The 27,559-nt window shown below is 39.4% G+C and overlaps 3 protein-coding genes across 4 annotated transcripts in view; 2 read left to right on the top strand and 1 right to left on the bottom strand.

Annotated features, from left to right (window-relative positions):
* Positions 1–421: 421 nt before the first annotated feature.
* Positions 422–4,647, bottom strand: LOC131455447 (gastrin-releasing peptide receptor-like). The gene is made up of 3 exons (XM_058623075.1): positions 4,256–4,647; positions 3,201–3,540; positions 422–2,117 (listed from the first exon to the last, which is right to left on the bottom strand). The coding sequence occupies exons 1-3, from the start codon at positions 4,645–4,647 to the stop codon at positions 1,806–1,808; spliced, it is 1,044 nt and encodes a 347-aa protein (XP_058479058.1). The 3' UTR covers positions 422–1,805.
* Positions 4,648–8,802: 4,155 nt separating this feature from the next.
* LOC131455670 (lanC-like protein 3) lies at positions 8,803–16,183 on the top strand. Its single transcript, XM_058623478.1, has 5 exons — positions 8,803–9,454; positions 10,531–10,654; positions 13,418–13,615; positions 13,716–13,923; positions 14,158–16,183. The coding sequence occupies exons 1-5, from the start codon at positions 8,918–8,920 to the stop codon at positions 14,315–14,317; spliced, it is 1,227 nt and encodes a 408-aa protein (XP_058479461.1). The 5' UTR covers positions 8,803–8,917; the 3' UTR covers positions 14,318–16,183.
* Positions 16,184–20,725: 4,542 nt separating this feature from the next.
* Positions 20,726–27,559, top strand: part of plekhm3 (pleckstrin homology domain containing, family M, member 3) — a 32,388-nt gene continuing 25,554 nt past the window's right edge. Inside the window, exons 1-2 of one of the 2 annotated variants that reach the window (XM_058622453.1) lie at positions 20,726–20,784; positions 22,477–23,829. In XM_058622453.1, the coding sequence (XP_058478436.1) occupies positions 23,307–23,829 (523 nt within the window). In that variant the 5' untranslated portion in view covers positions 20,726–20,784; positions 22,477–23,306. Of the gene's footprint in view, positions 20,785–20,809; positions 22,307–22,476; positions 23,830–27,559 lie in introns of those variants that run through there. The other variant, XM_058622451.1, reaches the window with a different exon arrangement.

Here is a 27,559-nt window from a genome sequence, read left to right as displayed (position 1 = left end):
GTCGCTTGTAAGAAGTTTTGAAAGGTTTACATAGATTACAGCATTTGACATTTTCTGTGAAGCCACAGTTCACAGCGGATTAACAATGAGGGTCCAGGACATACGGCGACAGAAATAAATAAAGTGACTGTCTCAATGCAAAAATAGTCTTAAGTCCAAGAATAATAACTTGTTTTGCGTGAGAGAAGCTAAAACCTGTATTTTAACAGGTGCCATAATAGTCACAAAGGAAATGACAATACATAATATGACTATAATGTGATGATAACTTTTGCACGATTGTCAAAACAGAATGTCAGTACAAGAACCAGAGATATTTCATTAAGTAGTCGGTCAAAACCTATACTACAATCAATGCACAACTTGATCCTTACAGCAGCCTGATAAAGCCATGTTAGCAGCAGTGAATTCCTGTTGATGCACGCTGCTAACAAAAGAAACCACCATGTATGCGTTTAGGTGCTTTAAACTTGATTTGCCTTGAAAATCCTGAATAAAAACGAATAAAGTACAAGATCTTGAGCTTTGCCAATTTCATTTATTTTCACTACATGAAGCTGGTTTGTCAACGTTCAAATGCCCTCGCCCCCCTTCACCTCTCTGTAAACACATCCAGTGACGACAGAGCTGCCGCAGATCCACCAGAGCAGCATCGCGTCTGTAAAACCTCTTTTGCACGGACAGCCTTTTTCTGAAATAGGAGCTAAATCTTGGAACTTGCCACCTGATCATTTTGAAAGTGGATGTAAACTTCACAATTTTATTGAATGTTTTATACTTTTTATCGCATGTTTTGTACTAGTTTACGTTCACATAGTCACCACCTGTCAATTCCTGCCATAAAAGCCCTTCTAGGGACAAGTGTTGCAAATAAGCATCCGCTACAAACACCATAAAAATACAATAAACAAATATTTGTACAAAGACGTTTTTTCCAATATTGAGCAAAGTGTATGTAAGTGTAATGTAATGCTAAATATTTACCGCTTTAAAACGGTAGATTTAGTGCAATACACTGAATAATTGTATTTTTCTAGATGGCACATGTAACCGATTAAGTGTGAAAATGACCAACAGCTTAGTCAGTATTGTACATATCATGACATATCATTACACTTTAAGGGTGAAATCCCCCTCTTTGATTACACTCTGAAGTTGTATGAAGCGGCTGGAGCACAGTGTAAAGGATGAAAAGATAATACACAGAATAACAGCCAGACACTAAACACGAGCATTACATTAAGTACACTATTATGTAACTTAACATTAGACAAATAAATAACCAGTCACGTTTGTATTAATATTTCCCGTACATTGATTAGCAGATTATTTTCCTTCTGAATATTTTACAAATGAAACCCTCAAATATCCACTGATCTTTTTTAATTAAAGTAACATTGCAGATAAAGTATTTGCATAATTGGACTGAAACTTTTTCATTCACAGTTGCAAATAACTTTAAAAAAACCCATTTTTTTTATGATTATACTCGGTTAAACTTCACCAAATCTGATTTCCAGAGAAAGTAACTTTCCTCTGCCATTAGTGCATTTGTCTATAACCTAACTAGTTTCTTTCAACACTATGTTTCTGACAGGAAATGTAGCTATATATGTTATATTTTCCTTTCATAATTGGTATTTGGTGGAGGCAAAGTAAATGAGAAATTGTCATTTAAGTTAGTAATAGACATAATTCATGTGAGTGGCATGACTTCACAACAATGAAACATTCTTATAATTGTCGATTAAGAGTTGAACATGATGAAAATGAATGTGACTTGAGTGATTCAGAGCCTTTTGCTTTCACACGGTTGTTATGTTTGTGTTCACACTATTCTGGCTGTTCATCCGTCTGGGAGAAGTGCAGCACAGCTGCTTGTTAAAGTGTTTGCTGAAGCTTTTGCTCATCAGGTAAAGAGCAAACGGATTCACGCATGAGTTGGTGAAGGCCAAGATGCGAGCGCACACGCTGGCGATGAAATGGGCCAGGGACGTGTCCGCCTGGTCGTAGTTGTAGGAGCGGTACAGGTAGATCACATGACTGGGCAGCCAGCAGACCGCAAACAAGCCAACAAACACCAGCACGGTTTTGGCCAAACGCTTCCTGGACTTGATCTGATAGAACAGACGAAAGAAATCATCACAAACAAAGCTGTGAATTGACTCATGTACAAGTATATGATACAGTATATAGCAGAAAATAGGTGAATGGTTCCACTGATATATCCCGTTATTTCTGTGGACAGATGTGGATGCATTGAAATATTCACTTACTTGAATGAGAGAAAACAGGGAGAAACTATCTTATATAAAACACTTGCACAGACAACCTGGAGTTATTCCAATTTGAGACATGAGACTTGTCCCCGTCAGGTTACAGCTGAATAAATATCAAATAAAATCTAACATATGGTAGGACTGCAGCATTTATCATCCATTAATGAACTCTGTTAAATGATGAATGAGTGGATTACACTGTATACAATGTAATAGTGTTCATTTATTGACTCCTCTCTTCAATCCTGTTTTGGAACATACATGTCATGGTCATTGGCATGTATTAATATTTCTGCTCAACTGGATTAAAATGGAGGCTGTGCTCTTTGTTTACCCGTTGCCATGGTGAATCGTAGTATCAGAGCTCCATTGATGATGGATTTCATTCCCAACGCACACGCTTAACTCAGAGTGAACATACTCAGAGTTGATTGACCTAATGCCGATCAGCTGTTCTGAAACCGAGTGAAAACCTCAGAGTTTGACAGCTCAGAGTTGGCCAACCTAGAGTTGTCTCAGTTCTCCGTGGATCTGAGCTGTCTTCAATAAAATCTTTCAATTTAACTCATCACTGACTCCAGAGGTTCCATCATTGGTCATCTCACCTGATAATCAAAAAACCTCTGTAACAATAATAAAACTTTCATGTTTTCATTTTAAAAGAGAAGATCGGTCATTTTTGCCCAGAATGGTTTTGTAGATAAACACGTCCAAGTGTCTGTTCATCCATCATCCATCATCCCTTATTCCTAAAAACCTAAAGAGAACTCAGGGTTTCCAATCAACTCAACCCGAGTGTTCCTGTCTTTGGATGGAGGGAGGAAGGGACCGTGGAGAATAGATAATGGATGGATGGAGAAGGATGACTTTATATAACGACAGGAGCATTGTAACAGATAACAGATGATGCCTCACAGAGACCTGCTTCTGGAGGTGCGCGTGTCCTTCAGCGGGGAGGTCCACTGAGCTCCTGATCAGACTGCGAGCGATGAAGCAGTAGTAGACGGATATGATGAAGAGCGGGATGATGTAGAAGATGAGGAAGAAGGCTGTGGAGTGGATTTTCGGGTGCAGGTCCCCGGAGTGGGGGTAAGGGGCACAGGTCACAAATGTCTCATTGGTGTGGATGATGGTGAACGTGTGCAGGTCAGAGAAGACAGCTTCAGGAATGGCCAGAGACACAGACAGCAGCCAGATTGTCCCCACTCGTAAACCGATACTGGACCTACGGATGTCCAGAGGGTTGACAATGGCTTTGTACCTAAAGCAAGAGGAGACATTTCTATTACGGTGACATGGATTTTTTTTCTTCTTCTTTTAATTGCTGTCATTGCTGTGTATGTGTTGTTCAAACTTTGACAATCTGAAGGTAAACATATACTGTATTGTATTTTCCAATACAAAACCAATAGTTTATCAATGTGTGCCATTTCACATATTCTTATTATGTTAAATTTATAATAGTGCTTGTATTTTAATAGCAGTGTAGTTAATGGACATAAGTGAAAAATAAGGTTTGAAAGAAATATATATTACACATAAATAATAACTATTGGTAATCATTTGTTTTACAACAAGATAAAAGGATGTATAAACGTTGTTGATTTAAATACAATTTACACACTTGTTCCACAATGGTTCCAAAGATATACTATAATTCCGTATTCTACAATATTTAATCCAAATTACACATAACAAACAAACAAACAAACAAACAGGGAACATATCAAACGCATATATACATTCAGGTTGGTTAATTTTTAACGTAATTAAATATAATGTAATTATAGCATTATAATACTATATGTATATATCTTTTATTTATTAAACAAATACTTCTGAACAATACTTTCCATCCTACTTGAAAACAAGTCATAAATTTCCTCTCAGCGAGTAGCCTATACAGAGAATAAAGAAGTTTTTAAAACATGCCCAGACTCTATACTATACGATACTATACATTGTGTGGTCAGTACCGGTCAGCGGAGAGAACAGTGAGTGTGAACACGGAGACTCCCACTGAAGTGAGCTGGATGAACGGGATAATTTTGCACCCAACGCGGCCAAACAGCCACTGGTCCACCAGGTAGCGGCTGGCGTCCACCGGGGCGCAGGTCACCAGCAGCAGCAGGTCACCCACAGCCAGACTGGACAGCAGCAAGTTCGGCACCGTGCGCATGGACTTCACCAACAAACACGTCTTCATCAAAGTGACGTTTCCGACCAGACCGATGATGATGATTGTCCCATAGACTGCAGCGATGCCCGTGCCAGGGAGCCAGATGATGTACTGGTGCTGGTGCTCTGCTGTGGAGTCCCAAAAGGATCTGGACCCGTTCAGAACCACCAGCCCCCCGCTGCTGTCCATCTCCGGGTTTAGTTCTCCAGAGACATGGCAACAGCTCCAGCACAGACTGATGGCTCCGACTGGCTTTATATGCCCTCATGGTGTCTTGGTGTCTGCGTCATTTATTGCGCGTAATACGTGCACCCAAAGGCTCTTCATTCAGGAAAATGCCTTTCATAGGAAATCTTTGTGGATTTCTTCGAAGTTTAAAACCTATTTTCTATTTTGTAAAAAATTGTGGTTTTAGAGAAGATTATTACAGAATAAGAGAATAAGAATAATTCCAACTCCTATGAACTCCTACATGCATGTGTATACATATAGTATGTATATATACACATGTATATATATATATATATGTATATATATATATATATATATCTACAGTGATTTATTACAGTAATGTTTTGACTGCTTTAACACATTAACACAGTGGTTCCCAAACTTTTTCTGTTGGGCCCCCCTTTGGAGGAAGAAATTTCCCGGGGGCCCCGCGACATTTTTGCTTTAGCGATACAAATAACCTCAATATTGCTTTGTGAGAGAGCAATTCTCAAATAAAACTATAAAATGTGCAGTCATAATAGCGTAATTTTAGCGTCAACAATAAATACATTTGGATAACAAAGAATACTTTACAAATATCAATCATTTGCTGTGAAATTATTTTTTTTGTTTTAACAATACAGATGCTGTCCCCTGCCAATGTTTTGAGACACAACACACAGAGAGGTCTTTGGTGGCATTTTCTGGTCTTGGGTTTTGGTCGTTGTGAATCATTGTTCCGTTCGGCTGACGTCGGCTTGTTGTGCACAGTTTTCTTTTTGCCCCTCAGAAACTTCTCTATTATCCAAACCGTGTCACCAGTGTAGGTTTTGTTGTGGTACGTCACTTAAATGAATCCAGCTTACAGCGAGACCAAAAGTTCTGCCTGCTAAACTTTAGTTAGGACTTTAAAAAAAAAAACAGAACTCGCGCCCCACCTGGAGAGTCTCTACGCTCCCCCAGGGGGCCCGCCCCCAGTTTGAAAAAGGCTGCATTAACACATTCACATTACAATTCTTTATCTGTGAATAATAGAGTAAATAACTGTAGATTTGACAATGGTTTTAGTTTTTTTACAGAGTATGCCAGCCCAAGCCCTATGCTGAATTTGATTTGGGAGCCACACCCGTGATTGACTATTATTAATAGAAATGTAACATTATAAATTGCCTTAATTATATTATAGCTGTATTACTTACTCCAAACCAGTGTCACTCTTGTTTTTCTTTTTTTAACATCATAGACAATTGTGTGGTGATACTGAACGTGCATTGAAAAATAGCAAAATACAACAGCATACATTTGCATTTAAACCAGTTTAATAGCCACGTTTTTGAAAACTTGGAACAGATGCTCAAATTTGCACTAAATGTGCAATCTTCAACTAAAAAATAAAACCAAATAACGATAAACACTATTCCGATATGTTTCTAAAGATATATAGATTTCTTTAAGATGTTCAAATGTTTTTGTTTCCACACACTATCTGGGGGCCCTGTGCAGCCGCGTTCGCTTATGCCTTGGCCCGGCTCTGATGCCACCACTGACCTTCAGTGGTTAATTAAATTGAGATTAACTTGAGTGATTAGTCTTCTTGTTCAGTGTGGAGTTAAATGGCAAAGCTTAATGTTTCATCTTCAAAATGTGTTCTTTGTAGTTCTTTCAACACGCTGTCTCCCGTATGTTACAACAGTTTGATAGAGGGGCCATGGTGTAAACACAGAGCAGGAGTCTTAACTGACACCAACTTTATGTGAAATGACCTCGGTTGAAGGACGGTCTGGATGAACAGAGGTCATGAAAGTGAACCAAGCTGGAAAACTAGGAGCAACGAAATGCAGCCGCAATGTATGGCACATATAGTGACTGATCTAACAGAGTCTGGATCGCACACTGCAAACAAAGACGTGTTATATTCTGGTGCATCTCTAACTGGGCCCTGAATCATTTTCTAATATAAATGCAAATTGAGTTTTCTTGTATCAAGGCTGTAGATAAGACAGCGGAAAATAAGCTTCTCGGAACCATTCTAATTTCCCCATGTCTGAGAACTTCACTGAAGATTGATTTAAAAAAAAAAAAAAACTTTTAAAGAAACACAATGGCTGCAGAGTTCTCACCAGTATATTTTTCCCCACCACATGTGCAGTCTGTAATTTATTTGATGAGGAAATGACCATCAAAATAAACTGACAATTGAACCACACAGAGAGAAACAGTCTTTAGAAGCAGATTGTGATCCCACCGCCTGCTATTTCAAGATGTGTTTTTCATCAGTGCGGGTGCAACTACATCCCCCTATATTCTTCTTTGATGTGAGTGTCAACCTCCTCTCCATCTATTGCTATCCATTATCCTCACCTCAACACAAAAAAAGGGGGCATTTTTGTTCCATTTACCTTTTTCCTCTCCTCTGAGGAAAACTGCTGCCATTTCTACATTTCTTTCATTTCTACTTTAATGAGATGACGTTTTTTCCCAGATTCATATCTACATGATATTTGTCCTCACACTCAGCTCTCATTTCAACTCATTTAAAATTAAAATATGATCCTAATCTGCTCACACACAATATTGACTTAGATAACCACTTAAATTATTTTGGAAATGGCACACAGTCTAATCAGTCAATCAGTCAATCAATCAGTCGATCTATCTATCTATCTATCTATCTATCTATCTATCTATCTATCTATCTATCTATCTATCTATCTATCTATCTAAACCAGTGATGGGATCACTTTTAACTGGACAGTTTAAAAGTAAGTAAGCTTGCTTTTTTTCCTGCCAACAGGGACTCTAGGAGACATGTTTATTTGTGAGTTTCCCCCCAACCACTAGGGGGTTGCATTTGGCCCGAGGTCACACTGGGTTATTTGAGTCACCTGTCACTTTACTGATTGAAAGGCAAACATTCTTTCACTTGCACATTTGATGGAAATGGAAAATAAGCAGACATTGGAAGAAAATAAATCGCTGATATCATTTCAGACACTAAGGAAGAACCTGGTCGTGATTTATACCTGAGTGCACATAAAGACCAACAATCAGCAGCCAGTAGCGCCACAGCATAAGACACAGTATAACACAGACAGAACACATGCAGGACAAACTGTGGCAGCTGTGATGGCCTGGCTCCTTTTTTTTTTTTGGACTGAGAGGGCTGATGATATCCAGTTCAACAATGCAGACATGCTGAATGAGGTCACCCTGTCATAAAATCAGAAATTAAGAATAATCTCACAGGCTCTGTGGTCACTCCACTTGAAAAAAAAAAAATCCCAGGGCAGTTCTGAATGTCCATCATTATCTAATACAACAAAATAATGTCTGATATAACAGTGATTAGTGAGATTAGTTAGTGGCCATTTTAGTCTTGTCTAGTCACTACAGGGACTATACAGTAGCACTATGTTTACATCTTGTATCTACCACTGGTGTAAATAAACAAATAAATAAATAAGTTTGATCATACATTTAAATAACTCACAGCTGCTCAGGAAACATGTATGAGTCAAGCGGGGGGGGAGGTGGAATGGCTCAGTGGTTAAGACCGGTACCCTGTATGCGAAAGACATCATGGTCTCAAGTTCGACTCCACCCCTGGCTGATTGTACTCAATTCCATTGTAAGTCGCTTTGGATAAAAGCATCTGCTAAATGACATGTAATGTAATGTAATGTAAAGTGTCTAATTGTTTTCCATTTGTTCAAAGAGCTGGCCGTCCCTCGTGGCTCTTCAGCACCATGGACAGCAGCCACTTAAGCTGAGGCTTCTTTCGCCACCTGCTGGTAAAGATGAAGAACTGAAATCTGGAGATGGAAAGTATGTGACTTTTTTCATAGTTTACCAAGTTTATCATAACAGATCCATTACACAATATATCTTTAATTTCTGCCTAATTTACACACAACTCACACACATAACCTTTACACACTATCGCTTTAATAGAATACATTTCTTACATACAGCTCCTTTTAGAAATGCAATAAAACCAAAACCAAATCAAGCAAAATGCACAAATCACCACCAGTAACAAAGTGGCCTTCGTAACAGTCTCCGCAGCCAACGTGACGCTCAACCATCACTGTTGCCATCCAATCAGCAGAGAGCTGAAATGATTGGCTGTGTCGGCAAAGTGTGTTGTCCTCAGTCTCTCGCCCCTGGACACACTGAGCAGTCAAACAGAGCTGCGTCATCTGCGTGTGAGTCTGCACGTCCAGCTGATTGTGTTTACTTCCCACCGATGATGGAAAACACACGCTGCTTTGCGAACCGCTTCTCCGACTACAGAGGTGGGCTGCTGCCAGGCCAGAGCGTCAAGGTGATCGCGCCCACCGTGGTGGCCACCGTGGACAAAATCCTGAAGAATGTCCCCATCGACTTCAGCGACTGTGACGGAGGACTGTACGATGGACCAGCCGGGGTGGCGTACATGCTGTACCACGTCAGCGAGTGTCCGCTCTTCTTTCAGCACCGGGAGGTCTACTTGAAGACGGCCAAGCAGATGATTGACCTGTCGGTCAGATATGTGGACGCGGAGCCGGATATAAATATGCGCGCCGCCTTCCTGCTCGGCGGGGCGGGCATCTACGCGGTGGCCGCTATGATATACAAGTCCATGGGCTTGGCTGATTTCGTGAAGCCGCTCACGAAATTCCGCAACCTGTGGGAAGTTTGTGCGCCTATCAATTTTCTGGAATGCGGTTCGGATGAGCTGTTCGTAGGCCGGGCTGGTTACCTGTGCGCCGCCCTGGTTCTCAGACAGAAGCTGGGCATAGAGGTGAGGCCCTTCAGTTTAGAACTGAATTAAAGGTCCAGTGTGTAACATTTAGGAGGCTTTAATGGCAGAAATTGAACATACTACCCATGTTTGTACAGTATTAGTGTATAACCACTTTAACTTTATAATCACTTTCATTTTCACAGCTTTGAGGCCCATTTATACTCAAACCTGGAAATTGTGGGGGCAGTATAGAGTTAATTTTCCAATCAGTCAGGAAAATGATGGAGAAGCAACTACCCAGATAACAATTTTTGGTTCCCAGAAGGTTCCCCCCTGGTTCTCCTGTGGTTGATAACGTTCCCCTAATGTTAGTTTTTGGTGGCACATTTGGTTCCCAGAAAGTTCCCAGAACGTTACTTTGTCACAACCTTCATGCAGCCTTTAGAGAACATGCTCTAAAGGTTCCCAGAACGTAGCTACAGTTGCAGTGAAACAACTATAAAACATGCTACCAGAGTAATATTCCCCATTAATGGGACAACTACATTCAGTGGACTAACATCCCACCGCCCCAAAATAGCTATTTCGGATCAAACAAAGTAAAAAAATATCCCATTTTAATGTCACTATGTTGATGCCTGCAACTTGGTACTCTAGAGGAAGTATTGAGTAAACGTACGTACGTACATACATACATAGCTGTACATTAGCCTTTATTTATACTTTAATATCTTGCATTTTGCATTTTGAAGGGAAATCTTAATATGCAAATGAATATCGACAGACAAGATTATCACACTAAAATGACTACACATCACATCAGCATAGAAGTTTTATTATGATACAGAAGATTGGCTGTTTTTGTTATTATTATTGTACAAGGGCTGTCTGACAGCATGGTACTCCAGAGGAAATATATCATATATAACATGTGATAATTTTACTGATATGTGTTAAAAAAATATGACTGCAAGCAAACATATACTGTATGAAGTAATCTATGTGGGCATGCAGAGCTACTCACCTCTAACTTTTATATAAACATTTAAAAAAAGGTATATCATTTATTTGTTATTGCTACATTACCATTGGTTCTCAATTAACTACAGCATTCTGTGTCCTTTATCCTGTAGATTCTCAGCAAGGATCAAATCAAATCTATTTGCCAGGCCATCATCGAGTCAGGTAAACAGTACTCCAGGAGGAAGAGGAAGCCTTTCCCTCTCATGTACTCATACTTTGGCACCGAGTATCTTGGTAAGGACACCAGATTAATTCACTGACAATTTGTTGTATGACTCTTTAAGACCTTCTCTCTCATTCTTTTATCTTGATATACTTTGACATTTTGTGTATAAATTACTATAAGATTTAAAGGTCCAATATGCAATACTAACTTGAGCGCCACTAGTTGAGCCCACATGTTAGACCAAAACTGTATATATATAGACTGTATATAACAAAGAATGTAGTCGTTCATTTGCTTTAGCGTCTGTTTTCTTCTAAATAGGAGCATCATTTATGAAATTATTGAGACCATTAACTCCTCAGCTCGTTTTCCTACAGACTTCATTATAACAGTTTTGTTTGTCGCCCCCTTGTGGCTAACCTCTACTTATGTCATACTTCCTCTGCCTCACTTTTCAAACCTAAATATGACGTCCATTTTTATATACAGTCTATACTGGACACCAATGGAAACAGGCACGTAACATAATGTATGCATGAAGTTACTGATGAGTGCAGAGGGAGACGGGTCAGCGGTCATAGAGGTCTCCATCATGGAAATGCCAGACCAGTATTAACCCAGGTCATACCTCTGTCCTTGTCTGAGGACGTTTTTTTTAGTCAGTCAAAGAAAGCGTTTTCAGTTGGACAACTTCACCTACTTTCTGCCACAACATAGTGACTCATTCTGCTGTGTCATTTGCTGATGCTCATTTGATAGTGTTTGATGCATCACATCATTATGATTGGATGGTGTTTTTACAGGCCTGTCTGCCCCACGGGTGATTGAATTTTTTTTTTTATTTCTGTGACCATGCATTTTTGTAATGGTTACAATCAGTGTGTCAAGAGGATTTTAAGCAAGCAGTAAGCAGTAAAAAAAAATGCTCCCACCCTATCTTTAACTTGAATTTTTTTCGTGTCTTTGCAGTATTAAAAGTTTTTGAGAACAAACAAATCATTTATTTAAATAATAATCACCCGATATTAGTAATAATCTCCCTCTAACTTGAACAAAGCATATTTATATACAGGCATTTCCTGTGGTACCAACCAGTATTCTACTACTACTGCTACTGCTACTACTAGTTAGGTATTATTTATTTCCTGATATCATATAATGCAGAATGTTGCATATTGCACCTTTAATTCTAAATCTCACTTTTGGAGGCGTTTGTGCCTGAGTATACTGTATGAATATCTTATTTTATTGTACAGTGGAGTTGCGCAAACAGAGGGAGAGTGAAAACAGTGTTGGTTGATGTAGGATTTGTGTGCTGACCTGTGTAAAGCTTACTTTCCTTTCCTTGACTGCATCAGATGAAGACAGCCATCAGGTGTGGAGATCCTCAGTAACTTTCAGACCAACACACAGTTCATAGTAAGCATAGCCTCACCAGTCACTTCTGCATGGACACAAGGATGATGAGGAACTGAACCAAAGTGCCAATCAGACACTTTAAGCTGCAAATATGTGGATGTCTGACACAACAGACGTGGTCAAAGCTGCTGCATGTGTTACGGTTTGTCTGTCTGTCATGAAAGACTTTTCCCACCAAGGAGCTTCTTATTAGATATAAAATCAGCAAACTTCAGATTTGAGGGGAGTTCACAGACACTAGAGTCAGTGTTCAGTGTGTTTTTCCTGCATGTGTTCAGCTTTATGTAGCAACACCAGTGTCCCTAAGATTTATGTCTGTATTTGATGATTCTGTGTCTCAAGATTTACGTCAGTTGTCAAAGTTCAGGTAGTGTGGTGGATTGTTAGGGTCCAGCTGGTGGATGGGTGAAATACATTTGTCACTTCACTGACTTTACTTGCTTATGCCTTAAAGAAGTTGGAACTGCTTTTCTTTTAGATGGCTGATGCTGCTCTCTCAAGCCTCCAAAGTTCACCTTATAAGTTGCGTGATCTTATGTGTCTTGTCTGTCACAAAAACAAATATAATTAGTTTTTTTTCCTTTTTTTTCAAGTTTCCATGAAACCACATTCACTTTTTTTACTCTCTCATAAAATATAAATTTGGTTTCCCATATTATCCAGTGTTAATGTTAAGCTAAGTAGCGAAGCGGTCATAAGATGGTCTGACTGAGCTCAGGAGTTTAGTATCTTCTCATCAAGTTAGCGACAAGAAATACTGTTTTTCTTTTATGTCTTTAGGACTCTTTGGAAAAAGAGATTTTTTAAATTCTCAATGGGATCTAGAAATACAAAATAAAGGATAACATTTTTTACCTATAGTTCCCATGCAAAGATACTGTAGATAGCATTCAGACTTTAAACTGGCTAAAACATTTTTTAAGAGATTGAGACATATGTGTGGCTTTTGATCAGTACCTCTAAGCCTAAACACAGAAAACTGTAAGTTATAGCACCTATGAAGTTAATAGTAATAGTTCAGCATGCAACACATTGTTTAAGTTGTTTTCCAGCGGAGGTTTTTGGACTTGAAGGGCGTTTTTAGTGGGATTGTAGTTGTGTAGCTGCTTATGTACTTGACAGGAGCACAGCTGATCAGACACTCGTCAAGTTTAGGTTAAAAACACCCCAAATAATTTAGATTTAAAAACAAAACCCACAAAATTCCAAAGAAACCTGTCAAATATATATAGTGAGCTTCAGTTTAGAAGTTAAAACAGTTAATGGAGACTGGTCCTCCACCAGTGCTTTGTAAATGTTTGTGCCTATTTGCATCGGGTTGTGTCTCTTTGCGTGCCTGGCATGATGCGTCACTGCATGCCTGGTTTGGTGTGTCCATGTGTGATCCCCCCCGCCCCCCCGCCTCCTGTCAGGTGCAGCCCACGGCCTCTCGTCAGTGCTGCAGATGCTGCTGAGCTATCAGGACATGCTCAGTAGTGCAGAGAAAGACCTCGTGTGGCAAAGCATCGATTTTCTCATGAACCAGGAGCAGAACTGTAATTGGCCTGCAGAGCTGGGCGCCATCATTGAGAGAGAGAACGAACTGGTGCACTGGTGCCATGGAGCTCCTGGTATTTATGCATGTCTCCATTTTCCAGTCACAGATTCTTTCCAGTAGTCGTTTCCTGGTGCATGACTCTCTTAATTTTACATCTCCATCTTGCTGTGCAGGGGTGGCGTACCTGTTTGCAAAGGCCTATCTGATCAATAAAAGGCCCCAGTATCTGGACACGTGTATCCGCAGTGGGGAGCTCGTGTGGCAGAAAGGTTTGCTGAAGAAAGGGCCTGGGATTTGTCACGGAGTTGCTGGCAGTGCTTACGTTTTCCTCCTGCTCTATCGGCTCACAGGAAACTCAAAATACATCTACCGTGCTCAGAGGCAAGAAATCCCCCCCCCCACTGTTCTTTCCACAAGGTCACTTTCCCATAGGGAAAACAAATATTTTGAGTCATGAGTCCAAGTTCCAGCTACGTTTTGGACTGAATCTCATTTGAAACTGCAAATATAAAATCACATTTTACTCCATTTATTTTTGATGTGTGCATTTGTTGAATGTATCTTTTTTATGGATTCTTAAAATCATTATTTCTCTCACTTCTTTCCTCTCCAAAGGTTTGCGGAGTTCCTCTTCACTGAAGAGTTTAAGACCGGTTCCCACTCAGTGAGCAGTGTCTTCAGTCTGTTTGAAGGCTTATCTGGGACGGTTTGCTTCCTTGTTGACCTCCTGCAGCCGGACCAGGCAGAGTTCCCTCTTTTCAGTGTCTTTGTGTGAGTGGGAAGCACTGACCTCTGCGGAGGTCTCTCCCTCCTTTTGAAATCCCTTGAAAGTTGACTGTAGAAAGTGAGGTGAATTTGAGTCATTCACAACATTTGATCTATGTGTGACATCCTAATCCAGTTTTTAAGTTTCCCTCCATATTTGTCCAGAAGCAGGAAACGTACAGTATGTTTTCGATCTTATGTTTCTGCAAACCACTGTGAGCTTTGTGAAAAAATATCATTAGTTATTTACATTTCTAAAGACAAGCATACCAATGTGATAGAGTTCTACCCACTATAGTTTTTGGCTGGAATGAGGCTGATGATAACGATTTAATGGTAAAGATAGGAAAAACATCAAACACATGGGGATGTCCTCATAATAAATATTAAAAAAAAATAAAAATAAACAAAAGAAAACCTGTGTCACAGCTTTAAAAGACTCCAGGATGACACAGCAATGTTAGGTCTCGACCTCCAACTGTTGTCCAGATGTATCAGGTGTTGCACCTTCACCAACCTCTCCACCTCCCAATGTGAATTAAGCTAAACATACTTAAGAACCATATCTCTTTTATAAATGTTGATATGACACATAGGTATAAATCCATTTGCTACAGAAACATAGAAAAATAAAATGGCAACATAATAGAAAGGGAGCTGTTATTATTTGTCAAGAAATATCAACAAATCACTTTTTTGTGTCCGATACCGATATCAAAAACTCGATATTAGTCCGATACAGTAATTTTGGACCAGTTATGAACGTTTGAAGCTGTTAACAACACCTTTGTGCTGAGTCATTTCAAAGACATAATTCTCCAACTGTGTAACAAATATTGTTCTCCCCAAGAAGAAGAAATAAACAGCCCAAACATGACTCAGCTAAAATGCTTTTGCTGATTTTTATTTACATTTTTACAGTCTGTGCATAGTGAAGCATGCGACATATTGGATTTTTGGATGGTATCGTAGTCTACATTTTTATCCATGCGATATCCGATCCAGTGATTTTGACCATACAGTATTGGGCCGATACCGATACTGACCGATACCGATTCCCATCCCTAAAACAACATCTGCTCGTCCAGTGATTGAAATATCAGCATATACTAAAAGGATGCTGCTCTCAACATCCGTAACATATGCACCATTAAATAATTAGCAAATACACACAAACAAGTCAAGTGTCACATAATGCCTTTTAAAGATTTTGTACCACTTCACCAGCTCAGCATCGCATATCACAGACCTTAGCCTTCGTCAGTTCTCAAACTGTTGTTGAAAGACTCTGATAGTGAATCTGTGTGGAGAGGTATAGCCAAACTAGTTTACTGTCGTAATCACAGTCGTACTCTGTGCAATATTAATGGGTGACCTGTTTGACCTGAGGTGGTAGCTGTGGCAGCTGTTTGTATTTGATGTTTCAAACTGTGTTAGATTCTGTACATCGAGGATGTTTGAAACGTTAGTTGTGATTTGTTGTGACTAAAGTACCGTAGAGCGTAGGTTAGTGATTCAGACTGAAAACAAAAAAGAGTAAAACCTTTTTCCAACTCAGTTGTATCAATTACACTCGATGGAGGATTCATTACATAAATGAGGCCTTAACACAAATTTATAGGACGTGGTTATGATCATGTCTCAAAGCATAAAGAAATGATGTAATGATGGGAACTGAAAATGCTTTTTCCAGTGACACTGAGATGCAGCTCAAGTTGTTAAAAGCACCTGTGAAAAACTGCAAAGCAAAGCGGTCTCCCTCTGATAACTAACTGTGCCTGTTGTGTACCATTTACTGTATATGCCTTGTATACGTCTGTGTAATGAATCAAACAGGATTATTGTTATTAATAAAGTGTCCAGATAGAAACGTTTTAAAAACTGGGTGTTTTATTTATGCCTTGCAGACACAGCCTCATGACATATATTGTTTTACATGAAAACATGTAAACCTTTTATTTACCTGATATTAACGTTTTAGAAGTTACACAATATCCGTTTATTTTTTAATAATGTAAATACTTTAGTTTCACCATGATCCTATTTGCGTTTTCTGGTCCTGCCACTTCTGCTTTTCTGCATTTTAGAGAAGGATTTTTTTCTGACTTTACAAATCTGCTTATCAGTTTTAGTTCCTGTTAAAAAAGAAATGTTGAAATGTTTGCTAATGTAAATGTAAATATAAAACAAGAGAACACACAATTCTTTGCTAAAAATCAGAGAGTAGACACATTTAAAACTGAAATAAATCTGTCTTTTTCATATTTCATAAGAAAATGCCAAAGACTTCATGGTTCCAGATTGTCCTGTATGAAAATGAATTGTCTTTCTCATTATTAAAATTAATTGGTTTTGTTTTCGTTAATTTGTACTTAAGTTTCTCTTTCAAAAATGTCATATGAGGTACTAACAGACAGAATTTAACCCACTTAACAAAGGGGTCACCTAATAAAAAACCCACACCCTTTTTTAAGGTGTTGATTAACATACAAATAATGAAGCTTGTTTTATCAGCTGCTGTTTCTAAGATCTGTTGCGTGGCTAATATTCACTCGGAAGTTCTGGTAGTTTATCCCATCTTGAAGTAACTGCTATTTCATATTTATACCACTAGATGGGGCTATTGATCAGTGAACCCAGATGAAAAAGTGCTCACATAAGGAAAGGCTTCTTCCAAACAATATCCAACAATGTAATTCAATATTGAAAAATAAACTTAGCCATATTCAGTGGTATGTGTGTATGATTTGGTTCAATTCGTGTTTTATTAATGGATGTATTTGTAGTTGCTTGATTGCTGTACTCGTCTTCCTATTCTTTTGCTCCTTTAATGTGCTTTATTTGTGTTCTCCCGTTGCTCCTGTGCTTGGTTGTATATAACACAGCTTTATAAGTATTCTCTGGTACATTTGTTTTATTGGTTTGCTTTTGTGCTTTATATATGTGTTTTTCCTCTCTGCTCACGTGTGTGTGTGTGCGTGTATACAGGTGCACTTTGTGGCCCTTGTAGACCCTCGACATGATTAGGGTCCACCAGGAGTCTTGGAGAAGGAGCAGGAGCACAGAGGAGCTGACAGTCCGGAGCCTGGAGCTGGTTTCTATTGTCCACAGTAATTGGATTTGGTCTGGGAGGAAAAAATGACTGCCAGTGAGAGGCTGCAGTCATTAGGTGTGAATGAGACATGTGGTGCCAGGACACATACACACACACAGAATTTTATTGTGCTGTTCAATATATACAAACTCAAGTCCACACCGATGCAAATAAATCTGAAATTGCGTAAATCCATGAAAAAGAAACTTTAAAGCAAACACAACACCTGCATATCCTCAGCAGAGGAAACATATAAATAAAACAAATGCTGGAATTTGAATGCTTTCACTAAGAGACATCTGAGGAGAAAAGCTTATTGTACAGCAAAGGAACCGGGATTAAAAACATAAACTGATTTTGGCAACAGATGGAGTTTAGTTATGCTGTGACAACAACATACAACTCAACCTGAAGTTGACAAATATGTAGAGAAGGAAAAACACTTGATAACCTGAGATTATTAGGTGTAAATGATGCCATGACAGAAAAGTTGGAAATGTTTATCTCTGCCAAGGAGGTTATGCTTTTGGCCATGTGTGTCTGCCTCTTTGTTTTGAACTGAATAATTCAAAATGTAAAGGACGCATTTGCATTAAATTCCTGGCACAAGGAATAAATGATTGGATTTTGGTAGTGATCCAGATGCAGATTTTATTCATTTTTTTTTTATTATTTAAAATGAAATTGAGCCACCTTGCAACATCTTAAGGACATCCCTGCAACAGGTTCTTAACCCTTGTGTGGTGTTCATATTTTTGTTATTCAGCCAGTGTTCATGGGTCTGTTGCACCCGCTGTTTTTTTGGGTTTTTAATTCAACACAATCAAACAATTGTATGTCTAAAATACTCAACATCCCTCATATAAGCAATATAAACAGTATATATTGTTAATATTTTCCCTTTACCTTTGTAAGATCATATGAATTAATGAGTATTATTCCTTGTGAATCCCTTTTTCTTAGCTATCAGCACCAAAGATGAATGTATATACTGCAATACACCTCTTACAGTACTTAGGTAAAGTGCTTTAATTAATTATTCCCCTTTACTAAACCTCTCATGTTGCACACATGTTGCATCAGATGAGAGCAGATTATTTACATGTTTAATAAAATTAGCGTGCGTTTTTGTGTATGCGTGTTAAGTTAATCTCAGTGGCAGAGAAACATTTACTGGGAACACACATACGCACACGTGTGGTGTTTCCATGGGGACCACACAGCCACTCTGTTCTTCAATAGCAGCAGAGTGAGTCGAGGTAGACCACTATTGTATTGTGTGTGTCTGGGGGGGTCGGGGGGGGGGGGTGCAGTTCGAGAGGGGTTAGGGGGAGCAGTATTAAACAACACACGAAACAGATGAAAGCACTGCACATCCTTAAATCTAATCATAATTTAGTCATCACTGCAAGATGGTATGATCAAAATAAAGCAGGAAATAGCCCAGACTGACAGGACGGAGAGAGATGTGAGTGCATAAGTCAAGGGAAGGAAGATGGGAGATTTCTGTTAGAAGGAAAATGATGGAACCTCATGGACAGAAATGATCTTTTATGCGTAAAGCCAAAGTTTATTTCTTGCGCCAGTCGCTATATATTTGAGCACAGGCACTTAAAGCTGAAAGGATTTCGAGAGTGCAGATGCAGCCACACCGCTGCGAATACAATGACTTAGTCATAACAACATGTGAAGAGCCAAAAAGCCGAAAAACACTAACTCTCTAACAAACAAAATGTTTGTGCACTCACTAAGAGCAGAAAATTATTTGTCCATGAAGACATTTTGACATAAATATGTAAAAAAAGAAGAAGATGAAAAACAAACATCAGAAGATAAGTGGAATCTTTATATCTGAGAAATGTATGAATATTATCACACACGTCAGACAGAGGAGGTGGAAATTGTGTAAATGTTTTTTTTAAAGGTCTACTGTGTAAGATAAGGTCAAATTATGTATTATTTATTATTATTTTCATTTGGCAGAAATTTAATATAAAATAAATGATCAACCACTATGTTTTTAATAGAGAAATTAAACACATTTGGAGTTTTACTGATTACTGGGGTCTACCATAGGTTTACCCACATGCTTGGCAGGAAAGGTTGAGGTGAGAGATATTCACCTGTAACTTTACAAAATCCTATACACAATGTTCCTTTAAATGGACTTCTGGCAATAAGGCAATAATGCAATAATGGCATTTCTTGGACTTCTTTCTACTGATAATTACAAGTTGAGGCTGATATCTTGACCAATTAAACATTTCTGCTCCTGGGAAAATCCATATATTTGAAATTTTATTGTTTATCATGTATCAAAATTATCAGATTGTATTGCTATTGCTTCTTTTATTTATGTATACTTTAGATTCAGATTTCATTTTACACACACATACAGTACACACACACACTCCTGTTAAGTTTTCATAACATTTTTGCAAAGACAGCCAGTGTTGTTTTCAATTTTCCTGCTAATTGATATTCAAATCGATAATTAATCAAACTACTTAAACAGATGTGTACAATATTCGCTGATGTGTTTTTAATGTAATATTGGCCCCTATCTGCTGTTGCCGAGATACAAGTTGGAGGAGAAGAATCTCTGTGTCCCTCTTGAATGCTGTTTCTCTCTGTTGGAGTGACACTTCAGATGCTGGGGCAGCTTCAAGCAGCCCATTAGGGAGAAAATATTTTTCACCTCTGCTTTGTCTTCCACTCTCTAGTTTTCTGCCCATCTTGGTCAGATTCGCCTGTACAGATGGAAGTCATGACCTTTCTTTGTCAGACTAAATAAATGCACCATATCCTGCTATTAACCATAATACTGACTATATCCTTTGTTTTTGTTTTTTATCCCATTTCAATGGAAATACCCTAAGAAAATCGGAATCAGCTGAATGCAGAATGCATTAGCAAGAGACAGAGAATGAGTGTTGGGAAACACAAAAAGCTCAAAACTTGGTAAAACTTGCTCGTATGCAGCTTTTGTAATCATGTAATGAATCTGGAAATAAAATCAAAACCCAGAAACGTTTTGCTTCTGCATATGTTGTGAAAAATGAATTGGAAATTAAATAAGCTTATGAAATTAAAATCTTGTTGAAAGCATGTCGTTAAAAATCACCTTATGGTTATGGAAGGCTTAATTCAGCTGGGCAGTCGTTTTTTGTGAATCTTTTTTTCAACCTCAGCAGTAATTAAGTAACATTTTGAACGTTTAGTTTTTGACATCGGATTTATATACTTTGGGAAACGTTTTAATTAATTTCCACCGCTGCGGTAGTGTATGACCGTTATGTGGAACCATTATTCCGCAGCCTCAGTTTCTTTCGGAAGATGCCTCTGCTGATGGACTCTCATGACATAATGGTAAACAGAGTAAGGTGAGTCTCAAATTACATTTTCCAGCCTGTTTACGGCAGAGGTTTTACCACAGGACAGAACAGCACAGATGGACAGTTCGCGGTTTTAATTCGAGTGAGCGAGCAGTTTTAATATCTTGTTAAAATTACACTGTTTATGGAATTAGGCAGAAGCTAGCGTTAGCAGCTAGCTAAATAGCCCACCCGGCTCACTTCACATTAGCTCAGGATAAAAGAAGGCCTTCTTCGGCCACCTATGAGGACAGTTACTCATGTTTTGCACATGTTGTGCACATGTTAACACATATTGTGTGTGTGTTTGTCTTGACATATAATGTGTTAAGTGAGGTAGTACACAGGATAGTGTTAAAATGGCTAGTCTGCAGCAGACTGACCGTGGCTTCACCTCTGTCAGTTGTTCCTGCTGACATGCTGTCAGTGTGTCTAAATGTAGCACACACACAGAACCAAGGAGCGGTGTGATGGTGGCCACAGCTCTGTGAAGTAGGGCTGAACGTCGTTCAAATAGAAACATCGTTTCTATGCAAAATTTCACTCTGTAATAGACACAGTGAGTACATATTTAGGCAGTAGTGTTGGTAGTAAATCTTTATAATTATGTATTTTGACAAAGCAATTCCTGTCCAGTCATGTGAATACAAAATCCAGGTAATATTTTCTTTGTGTTTTCAAAAATGTTTAAAGAGAATAGGATCATGGTTCAAGTAATCAAAACTGATCAAAAGCACTTTGAGTATGTGCTTACCTGGGTTATGTTGGTTGTGTTGACTTGACAGAAATACGATCTATGAGTAACCTACATAATGATGCTTTGTTAGGTCAGAGCTGTAGCTGCACTCATGTATTCTAGGAGTAAATACATCTTATTGTATATGGTTTGTTTTTTTCCTCAATTGTTAGTACAGTTGTTAACTGTATTGTACATGCACTACAATGTAGTTCAGAGGAAAGTAAGAATTGACTTTGAAATACAAATTTGTATCTTATTACTCAGCAGCTTTATTCAGCACTTTTTGATATTGTTTATTGACACAACAATTATTAGTGCTAAGTAGAAGCTTGATTGTGTGGTCAATAATAGTAGGTGTTGTGTCCTCAAGGAATCATCATGAATAAATCTGAAATAAATATTCAGTATGTCAGCCAGCTGGTTGAGAATTGAACTGTAGTGATGTAATGCCCTTTAAATAATTGATGTGTTTAGAAAAGTAAAAGAGGCTGCACTTTAGAAGAGAAGAAAAATCAATGATAGTCAGAGAGCACTAATGAGAAAGAAGGACGTAAAGACGTAGAGAAAGAGGAAGAGACAGAGTAGGCGAGAGAATTTGAAGAGACAGGCAGTTAGGCAGATGGATGGGAACCCCTCCCAGGCCTGTTTCCTCTCTGCTCAGTCTTGTGATAAGCAGTTGAAGAGGAAGTCAAGTATTATTTCATCCGGATTTGTGTGAGAGAAGATGATCATTTCTATTTGCTTAGGAAGAATCTGTAAAGTTCCAGTGTCTGTGTGGTGAAGATGCTGTAGGTGAGTAAATTGTGAGGCTTAAACTTGTGCCTTACATATCTTACTGTCTGACTTTCTCTACACAGAGGCTCAGTCTACTTATAAGCAAGTCTCTGCTGTGTGTCCATTCTTAGTTTGTTTGGCATGCGTTCACTTTACCATTTCCTCATTCTCTTTTTCTTTTGTTACAGATACACCACAAACAGCCTCCACCAGTGACTTCACAGCCACCTGACAGACCAAAAATAAAGCTGCTGATGTTGTTTCCCATTTAGAATATTTCTACTCTTGTCAAAATACATAAGAAATCTTTGTAACAGTGTTTTGCACTGTTGTTGTGTTGTACAGCTGTGTGCAGTGTCTTTGGCCTTGTGCTCACTCATGCTATCTCCCATGAGGTTTATACAGTCCACACAGACGGACTGCATAGATTTGTTTTTTTAACAGAGTGACACACAATGCAGTCCTCCTTTTCATGCGAGGAATTTTTGTGTACCTGTCACTTGAGTTCTGTTGTGCATTAGAGTAAAGCATGTGTACTTGCACTGCTGCTACTGCTGTAGGTAGAATTAATTTTGTGGAATACACTGATTTTGTACCACACCCAATGTATATATATATATATTTATATATAGATTTGTGTGTATATCTGGCTAGTATTTTTGTTTGCTGGCTCAACTCCCAAATTGCTGCCAGGGTCATGCCTGGCTCTGGCATGATACTGCAGTAGCTTTACCTCAAGAGTTAGTGATACACCATTGGAAAGGGAAACTACTACTGGATGAATGCCCAAACTTGAGGAAGGAAGCTGGACTAGACTACAGACAGCTGTTTGTGAAGCTTGCATGCTACTTGGATCTCCATCACTTATTAGTTCATGAAAGTTACTTCAAGACCTGTGTTTGTGCCGCTGACAGTTAAGTTGCTTTGTTGGATATGTGGATGCCGCTAACAGGATTTTTGTGCCAGTTTTGGGAAACTATCTAGTTGTGATATTTACAGCTCAGGCGAAGACCCAGTCATGGAGGGTCTTGAGCAGCTTGACATAGTGGGCGATATCAGCCCAGCCTTGGAGGCCACTGAGGACTTTATCCACTGCATGGATGGGATACAAGGCCAAAGTACAAGCCAGGCTCATGCAAGGAACAAACAGCCTTCCAGACAGCCCAAGCAGCTGCAGGAAGTGTCCACTACCGCATTAGGGAAGTTGAGCTCTAGTGGCGTGTGGAGCCTTCTGGCTGGGGAGCAGAAGGAAGTGGGGCCTTTAGGTCTGGCATGGGCCGACAACTTCAGCGTGTTGGGGCTCGGGATAAGCATGAGGCATGGCAAGAGAAGCCGAGCCCGCTCCACCAATGACCTGGCAGCCCACACAAAGGAGTGCACCAACAGCACTGGCAACTCCTCATCCAAGTCAGCTTTCAAGAAAGGACACAACCGGTCCAGATCTGACATCAACTACCGCCCATCTGCCTTCACGGACAATGGACTGCCCACAGTGGACGGCAGCACCCTGAAGAACGTGAAGTTCAACCACCAGCGAGAGGGTAAGTTCTGTGTTGTTAAATATGGCTATTATAAATCTAGGTGAATAATATCCACCATAATAATAAAAAGCAGCAGACAATTCACCAGAAAAATAATTCTACATTAAACTATGTGTCTATTTTTCACACCCTACAATATACTGTTATGCATTTATCATTTTCATATTTCTTTGCTTGTGTTGTTTATCGAAAAGTAGTGGATCAAATTGTGAAACGTGGACATTTTCTACATTTTTAGAGACTATAGAATGGGTTCGCTGTCAAGTTATCAATGTGTAAATTCCAAAATCTGTATTTTTTCGAATTAGTTTTCAATTTATTTTGATTTTTCTAAATTACCTCTTGTGTCATGAGGAGCCATTGACTTATTAAACAATATTTCATGTCCTCAGATGACCAACTCTGTATTCTTAATACAAGTCAAAATGTCAGTCCCTACCAGTCAGAAACCTCCTCCTGCTGCTACTCTCTGATTATACTTTCACTGGAAAACTTTCTCAACTTTTGAGAAGTTTTTGGAGAACAGAAATCCAGAAATTCGTGCTGCAGAATAAGGCATATGCTGTACTTATGTTGAAGCATCCTCAGAGAAAGCAATAATGATAGAAGATGATGATAAGTTGAAATGACACAGCTGTGCTATGATAGTCAGTGTTCTCACACACACACACACACACACACACACACTTGTTTGTGTGTTTTGGCCATCTCAAGGCCTAAGGAGATCCTGAGGGATCCTGAGGGATAATAGCCTATAATCCTGTCAGCAAATGGACTCAAATGAGGCGAGAGAAGAGGCAACCCAATTACCCGGCTCCTGACACTGGCAGGATTATTTAGTATTAGCATATGTGTGAAAAGGCATCAGGTTATTTAGTTTGGCTGGATGTGTATTGAAAAGAGAGAAGTAGTAAAAAGGATGGTAATAAGCTGAAGGCAGAGTGATTTGGCTCAGGTTCGTCTTTTCATTCACTCTGAAAAAATTGGCCTGTTTGCATTACCATTAGTGACAGCTGGCAATGTTTAGACGGTAAAAGGAAATGATGATTATTACACACTATACATGTATAAAGGCCAAAATCCTTTATTAAACATCCTTTATGTTCTGTAACAGTACCCACTGAACTCTTATAGAGTGTATGTTTTTTATGTTTATATACAGTATGTTTAGCAAGCATTTTTTTGTTTCAGTAGCAAGTAATATTAGACCAGTTAATTGATTGGGTTGAGTAATTGGGCCGATTAATCAGGCTGATATTTGCCTTTTGTTAATAATCGGCATTTAAGTAATCACACTTGTACTCAGTGAACCCCTAAGTTTATACATAATCTTTTCTGAAAATACTGTATATAATTGCACTGTAGTTCAGACGTGAAATGTAAGCAATATTCTTTATTATCACTAAACCATTATGTATCAATAAACTGTTAATTTTTTTAGATGGAGGAAAACATTAAAACTGGCTAAATATATAGGCCCAAAAAATTTGCATCAATTATCATCCATCGGCATTGGTCATAGGAAAACTTAAGGTTACTTACTTAACCCTGGTTCTCTGAGTAGCATGAGTTTCTCACATTGGGAATGCCTCCGCCGTAACCTCATCAGAAGCTGGAGCAAAGCATGTCCGTGTCATGGAGGGTTTTGACCCTCCCCCTATATACAGTAGTTGTCTGACACTGTACTGCTCGTTATTCATAAAATGCTATGGAGCAAGGAAGGTGGCCTGATGAGACATTCACTTATGCTACTCAGAGAACTGGCATTTTGCAAGTAACCTACATTTCTTTCATGGCATTTGCGTTGTGTCTTACATTGGGAACTACTTACTTCTCTGATTGCTGGTCAGAATTTCAGAAGGGCCAGCTATCCCAAGATAAGCCTTATTGAGGCATTACTACACTAAGCACCTTATGAATTCAAGAGGGGCTGTAACATCCAGCCTGTAAAACCTGGAGAACTTGTGTGGGGAAGCCCAACTTGCCACAGCACAAATCTCCTGAATAGAGCACTGGTGACCCGTGCCTCTTGATGGCGTTAATGTAATATAATAATATGTCCGTGGTGATGGAGAGCACTGACTCACAACTCTTATTCTAACTAGCATATGGCAGTGTTTTCAGGAGTGACTCATGTGAGCTTCGTTTGTTTTAAGAATTATATCTTTCAGCTCCCTTTCCTCATCTATGAAATGTGCGGTGACTGTCACATATGCCTCTGTGGCAACTCTGTTACTGATGGTCGCGCAGCCAAGAACCGTGCACATTGGCTCAAGCTCTTGGATGAAGTCTTTGAAACGGGACCCCTGCGAAATGTTAATCGGTCTCCTGTCTTTTCAAATAAAGCGTACCAGTTCGTCCGTAATTGCTTTTGTCAGGCAGCTGTAAACCCCGCGATGTGGATGGAGGCAAAAAATACCTAATTCTTACCTGCTCGGACTTAAACTCCGCTAGTTTGCCAGAGTGCAGTGTTGGCAAGTGTCCCCTGCTCGTTGTCGAGTGATATCTTTATTTGTAATTTTTCAGTTTGTTGATGGAAAGCCAAAAACCTTCCACACATCGCTTTATAGATGGTCAGGAGTGGTGATGTCTGTCGGTGTATTACCGCCGTCAGCCATTTCCGACTGAACGTGAGATTGTTGATTGATTCAGAAAACTTTATTGTTCTGTGAGGGTCGTACGTGACCAAAGCATTTTGGTTTTTTTCACACGTGGATAGGCAGAGAAAAGAGGACCAGGCTTGAGTATAAATAAAAAGAAAAACATATTCAAACAGTAATTACGAAATTCGATTATTATTGATTTTCGTTCCAACAGCCCTAATCTGTACACCATTTATCAAACGTCTGCCATTTTCTCTGATAAAGAGACCTTGTCAAGAGGCCTCTTGCAATCTGAATAGTCTCTATTACACCAGGAGGAAGTCCCACAGCCCTCAGATTGAACCCCTCAGGCCCACAGGGATAATCTCTCTTTTGGTGGGGGTGAAGTATTTCTCCCTGTGCCTGTGACAATAGGTCTCTCCATATTGGCAGAAGCCATGGTTCCCGATAGAGTAGCTGCGTTATCTCTGCCAGCCAGTGTTTTGATGGCCAATAAGGAGCTATAAGGATCATCGACAGGCCCTCCTCTCGCACGCTAACCAGGGTCACAGGGATTAGAGCTATTGGGGGAAAATCATATGGAAGAGCCCAAGGATGGGCCAGTGCATCCACCACAAGAGGAACATTCTGGTCATGCTGGGAGAAAAAGAGAAAAAGAGTGTTCTCCCCGGTTTCAAACAGGTCCCCTGATGGCCACCTGTACTGCTCCCAGACTAGATTCTGTACACCTAGGTGAAGCCTTCATTCTGCAAAAAGGGTTTCCCCTGGACAAAAGATCTGCCCCTTGGTTCAGTACCCCCGGTACATGAGTGGCTTTCAGGGACAAAACAATGTTTGTTGCTCCAAACAATCAGTCTGTGTGCCAGCATGGGCAACTGAGGTGCCCTCAGTCGCTCTCTGTCTGTTTATTTAGCCTCTACAGTAGCGTTGTGTCTACGGATCAACACATGATGACTGCTCAGAAAAGGTAGAAAGTGTTTCAGTAACAAATGAACTGCCAACAATTTGAGGTAATTTATGAGCATGTGTGAGGATCCCAGGTCCCATTTACTGCTCTCTTCGAATACGCCTTCCCACCCTGAGAGGGAAGTGTCTGTAACCACTTTCCTGCACAGAACAACATCGAC

The sequence above is a fragment of the Solea solea genome, chromosome 2 (assembly GCF_958295425.1).
Source record: "Solea solea chromosome 2, fSolSol10.1, whole genome shotgun sequence".
Taxonomy (NCBI): Eukaryota; Metazoa; Chordata; class Actinopteri; order Pleuronectiformes; family Soleidae; genus Solea; species Solea solea.
The sequence above is the reverse complement of the archived record's forward strand: the minus strand, read 5'-3'. Positions and strand labels throughout refer to the sequence as shown.